At 37.9% G+C, this 16206-nt stretch overlaps 1 protein-coding gene across 2 annotated transcripts in view; it reads right to left on the bottom strand.

Moving 5' to 3' along the window:
• Positions 1-15530, bottom strand: part of LOC130085715 (cytochrome b5 reductase 4) — a 20281-nt gene extending 4751 nt beyond the window's left edge. Inside the window, exons 1-14 of one of the 2 annotated variants that reach the window (XM_056251628.1) lie at positions 15312-15530; positions 14235-14353; positions 13693-13846; positions 12695-12795; positions 11050-11134; positions 7146-7181; positions 6975-7047; positions 6483-6540; positions 6307-6400; positions 6194-6226; positions 3738-3860; positions 2762-2902; positions 2505-2654; positions 1058-1208 (exon numbers count right to left, since the gene is read on the bottom strand). In XM_056251628.1, coding sequence (XP_056107603.1) covers positions 1058-1208; positions 2505-2654; positions 2762-2902; positions 3738-3860; positions 6194-6226; positions 6307-6400; positions 6483-6540; positions 6975-7047; positions 7146-7181; positions 11050-11134; positions 12695-12795; positions 13693-13846; positions 14235-14353; positions 15312-15423 — 1430 coding nt within the window. In that variant the 5' untranslated portion in view covers positions 15424-15530. Of the gene's footprint in view, positions 1-1057; positions 1209-2504; positions 2655-2761; positions 2903-3737; positions 3861-6193; positions 6227-6306; positions 6401-6482; positions 6541-6974; positions 7048-7145; positions 7182-11049; positions 11135-12694; positions 12796-13692; positions 13847-14234; positions 14354-14601; positions 14649-15311 lie in introns of those variants that run through there. The other variant, XM_056251629.1, reaches the window with a different exon arrangement.
• Between the last annotated feature and the right edge of the window lie 676 nt (positions 15531-16206).

Here is a 16206-nt window from a genome sequence, read left to right as displayed (position 1 = left end):
TTTTCGAGTCATTGACTCGTTCATCAAAATGAACGAATCTTTTTTCGAGTCATTGACTCATTCATCAAAATGAACGAATCTTTTTTCGAGTCATTGACTCGTTCATCAAAATTAACGAATCTTTTTTCGAGTCATTGACTCATTCATCAAAATGAACGAATCTTTTTTCGAGTCATTGACTCGTTCATCAAAATGAACGAATCTTTTTTCGAGTCATTGACTCGTTCATCAAAATGAACGAATCTTTTTTCGAGTCATTGACTCGTTCATCAAAATGAACGAATCTTTTTTCGAGTCATTGACTCGTTCATCAAAATGAACGAATCTTTTTTCGAGTCATTGACTCATTCATCAAAATGAACGAATCTTTTTTCGAGTCATTGACTCGAAAAAAGATTTGTTCATTTTGATGAACGAGTTCGAACAGGAGAGTTCGCAAGGCGAGCATTTGTGCCTATAACACTTTAACTTTTTTATTTATTTTTGAAATGACCGATCGTTTCGCTAGATAAGACCCTTATTCATCGTCTGGTATCGTTTAAAGCCCTTTGAAGCTGCACTGAAACGGTCATTTAGACCTTGAACCGTTTGGCTACCATTAAAGTCCATTATATGGAGAAAAATCCTGGAATGTTTTCATCAAAAACATTAATTTCTTTTCGACTGAAGAAAGAAAGACATGGACATCTTGGATGACATGGGGGTGAGTAAATTATCAGCAAAAGTTTTTTTAAAAGTGAACTAATCCTTTAATAGAATGGCAGCCTTTGTGAATTCACAATAGCACTATGCTATAGTATTTTAATACATCGTGCAGCCTTAGAAAACGGTCTGATAATGCGGTAAATTACTCAACATGGGTAAATTGCAATCAAGGATATTTTAAAATTGAGTACTCAAATTTATTTGAGGAATCGTGACAGCCACACCCTTTAATGTGACAAACTACGCCTGTTTGGATGCTCTGCTAGGACACCTGTGTGAACTTAAGGATAATTGACTTTTTTCATTTAAATGCTGTCTCTTTATTGAGTTCTTCGGATTTGTGTGGGCAGACCTGATTGATGTGAGCTCCTGTAGGGCCAGTCGTATGAGGCGAGCCATCGGTGTGAATCCTGTGCCGGCTGCTAACATGTAGAGATGAGTGACGTCCCGCAGGACACGCATCGTGAAGGAGCCCTCAGGGCCGCCCACTGACAGAGCGGCTCCTGGAACACACCAAACACACAGCACATGAGCTGCGAACGCTTGCTTGGGGTTTAATGCAATTCCAGCTGTCACGCTATTTTTTCAAACAGGAAAACAGGGTAAAATGTAATAAGAAATGTACCGTGAAAAAAAATCTTTTCAAAAGTGTGGGCCGAATAATACAATTTCGTCAAGAAATTTCAACCATCACAGTTATATATGTTTCAGAGAAATTATAGGGAACTTTGATAACAGGTGCAAATGATCTGGAACATACAATTATTAGAAGTGATGTTTCTTCCAAAAGGTAATAGACAAAATAGATCAAATTTAACTGACATATTAAAGCTGTGACAGGGTAAAATGTAATAAGAAATGTACCGTGAAAAAAAATCTTTTCAAAAGTGTGGGCCGAATAATACAATTTCGTCAAGAAATTTCAACCATCACAGTTATATATGTTTCAGAGAAATTATAGGGAACTTTGATAACAGGTGCAAATGATCTGGAACATACAATTATTAGAAGTGATGTTTCTTCCAAAAGGTAATAGACAAAATAGATCAAATTTAACTGACATATTAAAGCTGTGACAAGTGAATTTATAATACTATTGTATGTTATATCACAAAAAAAGTCACCGAATGTGAAACTGTCAGTATACGAATGTACTATTTATTTGCACTTTTTTTTATTTTTTTTTTAGGGCTGTCAAATGATTAATCACGATTAATCCCATCCAAAATAAAAGTTTGTGTTTACATAATATATGTGTATAATTATTTTGTATATATATATATATATATATATATATATATATATATATATATATATATATATATATAAATACACACACATGCGTGTATATTTAAGAAAAAAATATTATTTATATATAAAATATTTATATTTATATATAATATAAATTATATATAAATCTATATACAGTATATACATGAAAAAATTTCTTAAATATATACAAGCATGTGTGTGTATTTATATATATAAAATAATTATACACAGTGCACCCACATATATTATGTAAACAAAAACTTTTATTTTGGATGTGATTAATCACGATTAATCATTTGACAGCCCTAGTTTTTTTCTGTATGTGAAAAAATGGGTTAAGTGCCATTTAGACAAAAAAATAAATAAATTCAATTGAGGTACCAAACGGGAAATAGATTTGAAATATAACAGACTTAAAGTGAACTGAAAAAAAAAACAGCATAATTTTTGTTTGGTGACAGAACTCAGAGGGAAAATCTATGCATATTTTTGCATAAACAATTTATAATTTATTAATAAATACTAACCAATAGGAAGGCTGGCGAGGTGCGAGGTCAACACTCCATCAGGATAGATCTTTATCATGAGATGTACGTCTGAGCCCGTTTCAGCACTGGGTTGTGCGGGAGGTATTAGTGTCTGATCCACTGGTGTGTAGGGTTTCACAACATCTGTACCTGTTCACCAATACACACAACACCAGCCTGCTGAACACTGGTCAACTTCCATCCGGTTATTTTAGATTAGAAGAGCATTTGATGTGTGACATAAGGTGAATGATTACCCTGGACAGACGTTTTGAGGTAGACGTGTCTCCCCACAGGCACTTGCATACGTGACCCTGGAGGAAGTTGTAAACGCAAGACCTGCGTGTCATGTGTGACTTCTGTTTTTGAAACCAACACACATTCCCTGTAGAAGAGCCCTGTGATAAAACACATACTCATTTTTATGTTTTACCAAGTTATTTCTTTGATTTTTTAAATGGATGTATTTATTTGAGAGAGAGAGAGAGAGAGAGAGAGAGACCTAGAGAGAGAGAGACCTAGAGAGAGAGAGAGAGAGAGAGAGAGAGACCTAGCAGCATATTACAACAATAAAGAAATTTCACATAAAACAGGAAAGAAATGTGAAAAAAAAAAAATGCAATGAGGAGGAAATTGGGTAAACAGGCAAATGTACTATCTAACTTTTCATGAAATTATTGGTATCAGCCAAAATATCTGTTTAAACAGTCTTTTACTCTGTCTTAAAACTGTTTAACAAATAGTAATTTTAGAGTTTAAGAGTTTTCTAAGAAGGGGCAGCGGAGAAACAAACACTTTCTTTGCGAACTCAGTCCTTGTTTTAGGTACATATACAACACACTTAATAAATTTAGGCACATAACAAACGCTCACATTTTAAGTAGTCAGGAATATTTGATTGAATATGAACGCCTTAAATGGTTGTATTTAGATCTCATTTAAAATCCTGAAGTTTTGTTATATTGTGTGAACATTCCAAGAAAAGTGTTGATGTAGAAGCACAGCACTAATACATCAACATAAAAATGAGAATTTTCATTAACACTGTGTCATAAATTCATAATAGAAAAGACAAATAATAAGGGGCCCAACACCGAGCCTTGTGGCACCCCTTTAGTCCATGCTATGTTACAAAACAATGTTATTTCTCAAATGTGTTCCTATATACCTTTATCTTTACAAACTTAATTTAGATCATTGTCTGACAATTGAGTTCACAGGTTTGTTACTCACCACGATCTTTACACTGAGTAAATGTGTCATGGAGTTCCAGCGGTTGCCCCACTTTCGTCCACTTGTCTTTAACAGATTTGCGCAGACAAACCTGTACTTTTCCTACAGAGTGGGCCGTCTGGACTATAAGCAGAGAAAAATAAAAGAAACACTTATTTAGAATGAGATTTTTTTTTTCTTAATTCATAAGAAGCATTAAAATTGTCTTTTTCTTTTTCCTTTACTTATCTTTGGGGCTATTTCTGTATTTTACTAACATAAAAAAGCACCAAAAAGCACTATGTCATTACCATGTTTGTAGGATATGTCTCATAGTAACACCATGGTATTCTTTGAAGTACCATGTAAATATAATGAATCATCACCGTGGTACTGTACATTTCAAAGGACCACAGTGATATTAGCTGATTCCTTCCATGTATCATGGTACCGCCATACTGGGTTTTGTTTTGTACAGTTCTAGATTCAACAGATGTCTAATTTAACCCTCTGGGGACCAAGGTGTTTTTGGGGCCCTTGGGATGTTTTGACATGCACTGACATTTGTGCTTTTTTCAGTTATTTATAAACATGTTAATAGCAAAGGTGTAAATTCACTCTATATAGCACAAATGGGGCTACCATAATATGTGAGCAACATGTATGTACATGTTTGTATTTTTGAGAGAATATTATTTATGCATGGTTATTGAAAAACTTAAAAATAAAAGTTTCTGAAATAAGGCCACAAAACACATATTGATTATTTCTTCACAAGACTTTTGAAAATTGTATCACAGTCTCGAATATTTTCTCCAAAATTATGTGAGAATCATCCTGACTACTCATTCAGATAAGTAAATAAAGTATTTTAGAATGTGTATGATGTGTTTTGTTTGAGAAAGCTTTATGCGGGGAGGCGTGATCTCTCATTAATATGTATGGCATTCCACACCTGAGAAAGACAAAGACCCTCCCATAATGGCCCTATTAGGTGCTATCAGGCCATATCATTATCAGGAGCCTTGCACAAAGAATGAGGAGATTTAAAAAAAAGAATGGCTTTTAGATTGTTTGGATTTATTTACAACACAACATAATCCAAAGATACACAACAAAGGACTGGTTTCTGGTTAAAATTGCTTTTTAATTATATATATACACACACACACACACACACACACACTGCTTAAAATAAGTGAACACACCCATGCTAAAGTTGACTAAAAAGAGGAATAAAAAATCTTAATGCCTTAATTTAAAAAATGAGGAAAACTCCAACCTTTAGGGACATGAATAATGTCCCTGAATTATTTGTGAATGAATAATGTATCGCAAATAATTAAATGTTCTTCTTTAAAATACAGGGTGCATACGTCTGGACACTTCTATCACACACCCTTCACCATATAGACATGGTTTTATTTCAGTTCAAAGTTAGAGTTGGAAACATCTTGAAAAGAAAATTATCTTTTTCCATAAATGTCTTAGTTTGATCATACATATTTCAAAGTTGAGGATTCATTATTTTGATATACCTTGCATTGCAACAAACATCTTAGTTGATTAGTTTATTGACAAAACATAAGCTTATTTGATGTCTTTATTTTGAAGCTTATTTGATTTGAAAAACTTTATCCAAAACTAGTCAACGTATCTGTGCGTTTATTCATTCATTCATACACACACACACACACACAGAGAGAGAAACATGATTCATATTTAAACAGTATGCTATTTTTCCGTTTACAGACACTAACGTTATTCTATATCGCGATTAGAACAAAGCACAAAACACTTACACTTCTCAGCTGAATCTGTTGCTCCTCCTCGAAGTGAAAATAAACCAGCACTTTTGTGGTAAATGTCCCAGGATTATTCCTTATAGCCGCGCAAGACGAATCTTAATCTAACTAAAAAATATAGTGCGTTTACAGCATTTGCCTGGGGGCGTTTATCTATTTTGCAAATGGCCTCAACACATTATCTTATGAATCCACTCTGCGAGTGGGTGTGAACAAATTAACGATAATGAGCTGAGACAGGAGAAACTGTACTTCTCTTTAGTTTCAGACAGATTACATTGCAGGAGAATATTTGTTTTAAATGTGAATTGTTTTATTTAAAAGTAGAAATTTAAAGCGTTCTTTAGACGTATGTTTCATGTTTGTGTGATAAGTATTAGCGGAGTTTCAGTTCACTTTCCAGACATGTTTCAGAAAGATTTTTGCGGAGACAGAGTGAGCTGAAAGCGCACCCTGTTTATTTTATTTATTTTAAAAAAAACAAGGTTTTGATGTTAATGTGAGTGTACACAAAAAAAGAAGACCCTCTATAGTTTATAATCATGTATTGATTTTATGTATATGACCATAAATGACGGAGTATTTTAAGTCTATGTTGCTGCTATGTGAAAAAAAAAACAGCAAAACGCGCCGGCGCGTTTGCCGTCCCCAGAGGATTAACATACTACTCACCATCAACACGTCCTTGAACTTCACTGGACAGGCCTGAAAAAGAAACAGTGTTATCAACTTGATAACTGTGTTAGCAGATACACAACAATGTTCATGTCTGGAGAAAGACTCACGCCAGTAGAGAAGGTACGACATCTTCCCCAAGAGCATCTCCACCCGAAGAGTCTCGCCCTGTAGATCCACAACTGCACAGCCGGAGCTGGGAATCTGGAGAGGGGAGAACAATAGTGTTTGACTTTCCTTTTACATCTGAGAGAAGACAACCACATAACCACTGCACTTTACCAACCTTTCGCTTGGTGTAAACAACAATATTGACAGTGGCTTCTGTCTGGAACCAATCATACCTAGAGATGAAAAAAAAAATGCTATTTAATTTGAATAAAACACTAATATTTTTAGAGTGCTGTAAGACTGACAGCACAACAAACTCTCACTTTGAAGCCCAAAAAAGTGCATCAATCCATCATAAAAGTAATCCATACGCTTCCATGGGGTTAATAAAGGCCTTCTGAAGAAAAGCAATGCGGTTGTGTAAGAAAAATATCCATATTTATTATAGCTTTATCAACTAAAATAACTACTGTAGGGTGAACAATCCCTTTAAGTCAGTGCATGTCCGTGGACACCTTTCAGTAAGGTGAATTTCTGTCCACATTTTGTTTAGATATGATATGAATACTTGGGAATGTCGTTGTTGTGCCGCCAGAAGGAATCATGCCATACCGTAGATTTCTGTGAAACTGTATAATAATAGTGATATAATGAAAGTCAAACACACCGAGGGCGATGATCTTTGGCGGGGAGAGGAGCAGATAACGGCTCCAGTCTTAAGGGTGGAGGAGCAGACAAACCTGGTGTGAAGAGTATCAAACACACAATTACTGCTCATGAGTCAAAGAAGTCATGAAGGATTGGCGTTTATAACTAGAAATCCACATGGCTGTCATACCGTTCACATGAGTGCTCTCAGTCTTCTCCGTCTGAGCTGTAATAACCAAAGAACCATGTAATTAAAACATAAAAAAAAGCTTATTTTGGGTTTGATTCTGAACATTTCAGGTTAAAATCAAACAACAGCATCTGTTAAAGCTGCAGTCCGCAGGTTTTCCTCTCTGTCGCCATCTCTGTTCGAACTCTGCAATTGCAGTCATTCGCGGAATTATCAACTTTACGTGAGTTGTGCCTCGACACGGCACAGCGCGGATGAACTCAGTGTTTGAGGAGAGTGTGTGTGTCAGTCACTGCGCCGGTGTGGATACTGGCATTCAGGATCACAGATTATTCTTTTTGGAAGTATGACCAACATAATAATTTTCACCGGAAAATGTCCTCTGAACAAGTGAGTAACATCCACTTTTATTCTGGTTCTGACATTGCAGTAAATCGCGCTGATTAAATCTAACAGTCGCTTTATAAGTTATCATATCACGCAAAACCGTGCAAATTATACTTTGTTCTCAAATTGTTAATGTTCAACGTCAGCAGTGCGTGACTATAGATGTAATGTCCTTCCGATATTATCCTGGTTTCCGCATGGGCCATTCCAGTCTCTTTTTCTGTCGCCACTCCGAAGTCCGAACGAAGTCTTCTGTATGTTACAGCGGGCGAGTCTGCTGTCGCTGGTGATCATCGTTTGAACCTTTCTGGATCCGCCATCAAATTAATAAGTTTAATTATGTCAAGTGCTGTGAGAAAAGGCTATAAATCTCCTCCAGCATCCTCACACTCACAGCCGACTAGCCGAGACTCTTCTTTATGTGGACAGGTGTGTGTGTGCAGATGTGTGTGTGCAGATGTGTGTGTGCAGATGTGTGTGTGCAGATGTGTGTGTGCAGATGTGTGTGTGCAGATGTGTGTGTATAGATGTGTGTATAGATGTGTGTGTGCAGATGTGTATGTGTGTGTGTGCAGATGTGTGTGTGCAGATGTGTGTGTGCAGATGTGTGTGTGCGCAGATGTGTGTGTGTCCAGATGTGTGTGTGCAGATGTGTGTGTACAGATGTGTGTGTGCAGATGTGTGTGTGCAGATGTGTGTGTGCAGATGTGTGTGTATAGATGTGTGTGTGCAGATGTGTGTGTGCAGATGTGTGTGTACAGATGTGTGTGTGCAGATGTGTGTGTATAGATGTGTGTGTGCAGATGTGTGTGTGCAGATGTGTGTGTATAGATGTGTGTATAGATGTGTGTGTGCAGATGTGTATGTGTGTGTGTGCAGATGTGTGTGTGCAGATGTGTGTGTGCAGATGTGTGTGTGCGCAGATGTGTGTGTGTCCAGATGTGTGTGTGCAGATGTGTGTGTACAGATGTGTGTGTGCAGATGTGTGTGTGCAGATGTGTGTGTGCAGATGTGTGTGTATAGATGTGTGTGTGCAGATGTGTATGTGTGTGTGTGCAAATGTGTGTGTGCAGATGTGTGTGTGCAGATGTGTGTGTGCGCAGATGTGTGTGTGTCCAGATGTGTGTGTGCAGATGTGTGTGTGCAGATGTGTGTGTGCAGATGTGTGTGTGTGCAGATGTGTGTGTTTGCAGATGTGTGTGTGCAGATGTGTGTGTGCAGATGTGTGTGCGCAGATGTGTGTGCGCAGATGTGTGTGTGTGCAGATGTGTGTGTGCGCAGATGTGTGTGTGCGCAGATGTGTGTGTGCAGATGTGTGTGTGTACAGATGTGTGTGTGCAGATGTGTGTGTGCAGATGTGTGTGTGCAGATGTGTGTGTGTGCAGATGTGTGTGTGTGCAGATGTGTGTGTACAGATGTGTGTGTGCAGATGTGTGTGTGTGCAGATGTGTGTGTGTGCAGATGTGTGTGTGTGTGCAGATGTGTGTGTGCGCAGATGTGTGTGTGCACTGATGTGTGTGTGCGCAGATGTGTGTGCGCAGATGTGTGTGTGCAGATGTGTGTGTGCAGATGTGTGTGTGCAGATGTGTGTGTACAGATGTGTGTGTGCGCAGATGTGTGTGTGCAGATGTGTGTGTGTGCAGATGTGTGTGTGCGCAGATGTGTGTGCGCAGATGTGTGTGTGTGCAGATGTGTGTGTGCAGATGTGTGTGTACAGATGTGTGTGTGCAGATGTGTGTGTATGCAGATGTGTGTGTGTGCAGATGTGTGTGTGCGCAGATGTGTGTGCGCAGATGTGTGTGTGTGCAGATGTGTGTGTGCAGATGTGTGTGTACAGATGTGTGTGTGCAGATGTGTGTGTATGCAGATGTGTGTGTGCAGATGTGTGTGTGCAGATGTGTGTGTGTGCAGATGTGTGTGTGCAGATGTGTGTGTGTGCAGATGTGTGTGTGCAGATGTGTGTGTGCAGATGTGTGTGTGTCCAGATGTGTGTGTGCGCAGATGTGTGTGTGCGCAGATGTGTGTGTGTGCAGATGTGTGTGTGTGCAGATGTGTGTGTGCGCAGATGTGTGTGTGCGCAGATGTGTGTGTACAGATGTGTGTGTGCGCAGATGTGTGTGTGCGCAGATGTGTGTGCGCAGATGTGTGTGTACAGATGTGTGTGTGTGCAGATGTGTGTGTGTGCAGATGTGTGTGTGTGTGTGCAGATGTGTGTGTGCGCAGATGTGTGTGTGTCCAGATGTGTGTGTGCAGATGTGTGTGTGCAGATGTGTGTGTGCAGATGTGTGTGTGTGCAGATGTGTGTGTTTGCAGATGTGTGTGTGCAGATGTGTGTGTGCAGATGTGTGTGCGCAGATGTGTGTGCGCAGATGTGTGTGTGCAGATGTGTGTGTACAGATGTGTGTGTACAGATGTGTGTGTGCGCAGATGTGTGTGTGTGTGCAGATGTGTGTGTGCAGATGTGTGTGTGTGCAGATGTGTGTGCGCAGATGTGTGTGTGTGCAGATGTGTGTGTCCAGATGTGTGTGTGCAGATGTGTGTGTCCAGATGTGTGTGTGTGTACAGATGTGTGTGTACAGATGTGTGTGTGCAGATATGTGTGTACAGATGTGTGTGTGCAGATGTGTGTGTGCAGATATGTGTGTGCAGATGTGTGTGCGCAGATGTGTGTGTGTGCAGATGTGTGTGTACAGATGTGTGTGTGCAGATGTGTGTGTCCAGATGTGTGTGTGTGTACAGATGTGTGTGTACAGATGTGTGTGTACAGATGTGTGAGTGCAGATGTGTGTGTGCAGATATGTGTGTACAGATGTGTGTGTGCAGATGTGTGTGTACAGATGTGTGTGTGCAGATGTGTGTGTGCGCAGATGTGTGTGTGTACAGATGTGTGTGTACAGATGTGTGTGTGTACAGATGTGTGTGTGTGCAGATGTGTGTGTACAGATGTGTGTGTGCAGATGTGTGTGTCCAGATGTGTGTGTCCAGATGTGTGTGTACAGATGTGTGTGTGTACAGATGTGTGTGTGCAGATGTGTGTGTACAGATGTGTGTGTGTACAGATGTGTGTGTGTGCAGATGTGTGTGTACAGATGTGTGTGTGCAGATGTGTGTGTCCAGATGTGTGTGTCCAGATGTGTGTGTACAGATGTGTGTGTGTGCAGATGTGTGTACAGATGTGATGTAATGACGCAAACACATGCTCGAACCTCCCGCTGAAATCCACCAGCACCACTGGAGTTAAAAACATTATTACAAGTTTACCGCTGTGAATCGAGCTACGGCAAGCAGAGAGTGTTGAACACTGGCTGGTTATGCATTTTCTCAAATATGTATTTTGGATAATTTTTAACCCGAAAAAAGCTACAGATTGCAGCTTTAATCAGAACAGAAAATTGTTTCAGCCCAGAAACGACTGATTATTGGATTTCCAGATCATGAGACAATATGTTTGTATGAAAATAATGATATGTTTCCATCTGGCTGAAGTCTTTTCTACTGGTAGAAGTGCGGACAGAACCTTGAGGAGCGGGACCGAGCTTCACTGCCATCCGGCCCACCAGACACTCCTTCAGCATGGACTCGTAGTTCACCCACCGGTGCACCTTTGTGCACAAATACAGTAACACAGCCCTTATAAACCATCTACAAACTGTTAGCTTTCATTTGATTCATAGTTCATAAATTGCAGTCTTTACATTGTTGATACATTAATAGACAGTGAGGTCTTCATTCAGTGTCATTGTAATTATTATTGTTTATTTAGCTCATATGTAAAGAGTTAGATAATGTGTGTTATCCTTTAACAACTTGTTAACCATACCTAACAGATGTACAGCATTTTATTTAATATTTATTAATTATTTTGTTAATGTTTATTAGGAGTAAATAGACTGCCCTTATTGTTTATATGTAGATATGCAACTAAATTTTGTATGTTTGGATGCATGCCAAAATGTACAATACAGCAATAGAAATAAAAAATATTTACAAATTATTTATATCATTATACTCCTTAATCCTGTTATCAAAGCTAAACATAACATTTTTTTCTATAAAAAGTAATAAGCAGAAACATTTACAGTAACAATCATTTTTAGTTACTGTAAAAAATAGATATTTTTGAGCACCGGAAATAAATGTTATAATGACGTAATTGACTGAAACAATGTCATTGATCACAAATTCCATAGAATGCACCGATTAATTCCATGAATTCAATGATCATAGATTATTTAAGGATTTGTAAACATTCGTACATCAGTAAAGCTGTTCATACATAAATTATTTACGTTTTAGATGCTGTTAAAACTGTATGTTTTTGTGTCTACACAAACTCATTTGCAACTTTAAAGGACATTAATGGTTCTTAAAATGTTAACAAATACATTAAGCATAAATTCACTTAATAATACATAAAGATTTCCTTACACTTGTTATTTATTACTATAAACTGAATAACTTTTAAATGTTTTAATGAACTACTAGCATTTACAGGTACAAAAACAGACTAGCTCTTTACAAATGAGCTAATTAAACAATGATCATTTGAAAATTAAAATGATAATAAATTAAAGGGGTCATGAACTGGCTTTTTACATTTTTTTATATTGTTGTCTGAGGTCAACTTATGACGTTCGCTTGGTTTTTACATTCAAAAACATCCAAATTAATAAGTAATAGTCTATTTTCTACCCTAGTTTTGAGCCTAGCTCAAAATGCTCGGTTTTTATGGGCGTCTCGCATTGAAGACTTGGAAGTAAACGCCCACTGCTGTGAGTGGATAACAGTTTTGCATATTATAATGAGTTTCGTGTAATGCGCGAATCGGTGGGCGGGGCTAAACCGGCCGTGTTGAAGTAGGCGTTGATCTTCTTCTGCGGGGGTGGTGTTTTATCCTCTTTGTCGTCATAGTTCCCCACTTTGAAAAACGAGTCGTTTGCTGAGCCTGGTGTCAATAAAAGCTTTTATTGGACTAACAAGGACGTTTTCAGTTCTGAAACTTACAGGATATTCTTATAATATGATGACCTCTTAGATGTCAAAAGCTCAAGGAAAATTTGATTTCTCAGTTCATCACCCCAAATGACTTGCAAGTACTTTACACTGTAAGCATTCCAGATTAAAACAGACTATTTCCTGAAACCAGCATGCAAGGACTTTACCTGGTCAAACAGGTCAGTGCTATCAATCCCAGCAGCCCTCATTAGCTCCGCCTCCCCACCAGGATGGAAATCCATGTACGCACTCACGTTATAGACCATTCCTACAGCAAACACACAAACACAGGGAGTCATGTGTGCATGAGAACGATACAGCCTGGAGAGGAGGAAGACACAAACAAACACTGGTGGGGTTGATGGAGATGTGATCTCTTGTTATTGGATTGATGAAGCATTAGAAAATGAGACCATTCTAAAAAAAATAAAAAATACTCGCAAAAAGAAATACTGAGACAAGACAGTGCCAACAAGATCAAATCAGCATTAAACGATAGTTGCTCTAGTTTTTCTTCTCTAGTGTGCCGTATTTCAGGGTGAAAAGCTTCTGGAACAAGAAAAAATGGGCGGGGCTTGATTGTGTCTGTGGGGAATTGATTGGATGGTTGTGGTTTGCTATTGGTGGATCTCATGTGAGTGACAGGTTATAGCCCCGCCCTCGTCATCAGAGAAGAGAAGAGATCATCAAAAATAATAATGATATGGATTAATAATTTATAATAAACACTGCAATATCCCATTAAAAGTAAGAATAGTCAATTTAGATTTCATGGGGACTTTAATACAATATCAAAATATATTTACAAAAGTTGAGTACTTTTCTGTATGAAAGTAAAACTTGCATGTGTGATCATGTAAATATATTATATACACACACACACACACACACACACACACACACAGTATATTATGCTCACCAAGGTTGTATTTAAAAAATAAAAACAGTAATATTTTGAAATATTATTAAAATATAAAATACTTATTCTATGTTATTAAACTAATTTATTCCTGTGATCAAAGCTGAATTTTCAGCATCATTACTCCAGTCTTCAGTGTCACATGACCCTTCAGAAATCACTCTAATATGATTTAGAGCTCAAGAAACGTTTATGATTATTGTCACTGTTGAATACAGTTGTGCTGTTAAATATTTGAGGTTGTACCTCTAATGCAGGTCCAGCAGTCATTCCTGGTGTTGTGTTTCTTCAGCTCGTCTTCGGTCACCTCGATCAGTCTTCCTCTCAGTCCGGTCAGGTCGCGGCCACTCTTGGTCAGTCGGATCCAGTCCAGCAGACTGTGCCCGGGCTTCAGTGCCACCTGGATTCATCACACACACACACACGTCTGGTCCACTGTCTTTGTGGGGACTCTCCATAGACGTAATGATTTTTATACTGTACAAACTGTATAGTCTATCCCCTTACACTAACCCTACCCATTACAAAAAACTTTCTGCTCTTTTACATTTTCTAAAAAACATAATTTAGTATGTTCATTAATCAATTTCCCTCGCGGGGACCATTGGCTAGTCCTCACAATGTAGGTGATTTCACGTTTTACTATTCTTGTGGGGATATTTGGTCCTCACAATGTAAAAATGAGCACACATACACACACACACAGCATATTTACAACTGCATTCAGACACAGACGCATTTAAATCACCCTTTAAATCAGTATCAATGACAACAGCGTAGGATCTAACCTTATTCCTGGACTGTCCGGCTGGAGAGACTCTCTGCTGGGATCCGGCTGATGGGAAACTCTGCGACGGCACGTTCAACATCTCTGATGCTCTAAAACAACCCCAGTTCCTGACAAAACCTGCCCGAACACACTGGATATCACTAATCAGGAGCTAAACATAGATAAATAAAAACTGGCAAAAGTACACCGAGTGCCACTGATCGTGGGAGTTTATTTGTGAGGAGGAGGAGGAAGTGTTATGAAAGTGTTATAATGAGCTCCGACTTCCTTATTTTGGCAGGTGGCTTTATTATTATTATTATTATTATTATTTAGATCTATCAAACATGACAACATGGTCCAATTCAGCTGCTCTAAAAACACACCGATATAAGAGAAAAGTAATAAGCAGTAGCGATGACACTGCTGTCATAACAGCACCTGCAGCGGCACTATCCTAGCGCTCGAGAAACTGTCGCGGATATATGACGTCATTGTTGTGCTCGGGCGACCATAAAGACTTCATAATTAAAGTCAATTCTATGACAAATATAATATATAAAAGCCCTGTCAAAATTAAAAGATGGGATTTTGCTGGATTTAGTTGATAAATATATTTAATTTTTTTTTATTTGTATAAAATTTTCTTAATCCCCCCTGTGTTGATCTTGTAATCATTGATATGGGTCTTATTGTGTTTTTGGAAGGATATTATTTATTATTTTAAACCTCTGCTGTGCATATATTTTATTTATTTATTTATTTTTACAGCTCCAAACGTACAAACAGAAGCAGTGATGCGTGTATCAATGACTTTGTCTGTGTACTATTTGAATTAACATACATGTATTATTTCTGACATCTACCAGATGTCTCTCAGATGTTTCCAACTAAACTAAACTCGAAACATTCAGAAACAAAATCTGTTACGATGGATGAATAATATAATACCAATGACGTATGGTCATTATTCCAGCTGATCTTTAGCCTAATGCAAACAGCGAACAGTTGCCAGTGTTTGAAACAAGAGCAACTACTATCTCCACAAACACACTCTTTCTTAAACTTGGCTATTATTATGTATTTAAAAACTCACCAGACAAAACACTGGAGATGACAGAAAAGACTGTTGAAATGTTCCCTCTGATTCCAGCTCTATAATCTTCCTCCTCCTCTTCCTCAAAGTCCTCTTCATCTTCCTTTAACATTCCAATGATATAACTTTCATGATCAGTGGTTTTAAAAAGATTACACCTAATTATCAGTCAGATCAAACAAATGCATGGCTTTATATTTTAAATAAATGCGGATCTTGCATGACTTGTATTATTGGCGAATCTGTTAAATCCCACCAATAGGAACTATAGAGATTATCCTGAGTGACACAGGACTTCAAAGAAGCAGTTAAGACTTCAAAATAAAAGTCTTAGTCCTAAAGAAAGAATCAAAGTTTTAAAATGTGCTCTAATGCCATTGTGAAACCTCAAACATCCTCTTATGTCCTTCCAATGTAAATCAAACACTCATATTTTGTATGAATGGGATCCAGAAGAAATACAAACTCTGAATCCTTGAGTTGTACATTTTTGCATTGGCCGAAATTTTAGGCTACTTTTAACAAATTCTTTGATCAATTGATCAATATGCATCTTTACATGAAGGGGTTTCTTGGGTTCAGTTATCAGTTCATTCCCTGAGAGAGAGAAGAATAACTCTTTCTATTGGACACTTCATTTCTCTGATTCTGACACAATATAGATGGCCTCAAAAAAGTCATGGACTTAAAATACAAATGTCTATTCAAATGTTAGTTATGCATTCTCACTAACTGATAAAAATTGTAATTAATAATCATGAAAAATATCATTATTTCCTAATGCAGTATAAAGTGCATTGATCTGTCCTGCTTTCCCCAAAACACGGCAAGCCTAAGTAGATCGGAGATGCTGGTTTCTAGTTTCTATGTTTTGCCGTGGGAAACGCCTGCACTG

The sequence above is a fragment of the Rhinichthys klamathensis genome, unplaced genomic scaffold, assembly GCF_029890125.1.
Source record: "Rhinichthys klamathensis goyatoka isolate OS25496 unplaced genomic scaffold, OSU_Roscu_1.1 h1tg000087l_1, whole genome shotgun sequence".
NCBI classification, from domain to species: Eukaryota; Metazoa; Chordata; class Actinopteri; order Cypriniformes; family Leuciscidae; genus Rhinichthys; species Rhinichthys klamathensis.
This window is presented reverse-complemented; position numbering and strand designations above follow the sequence as displayed.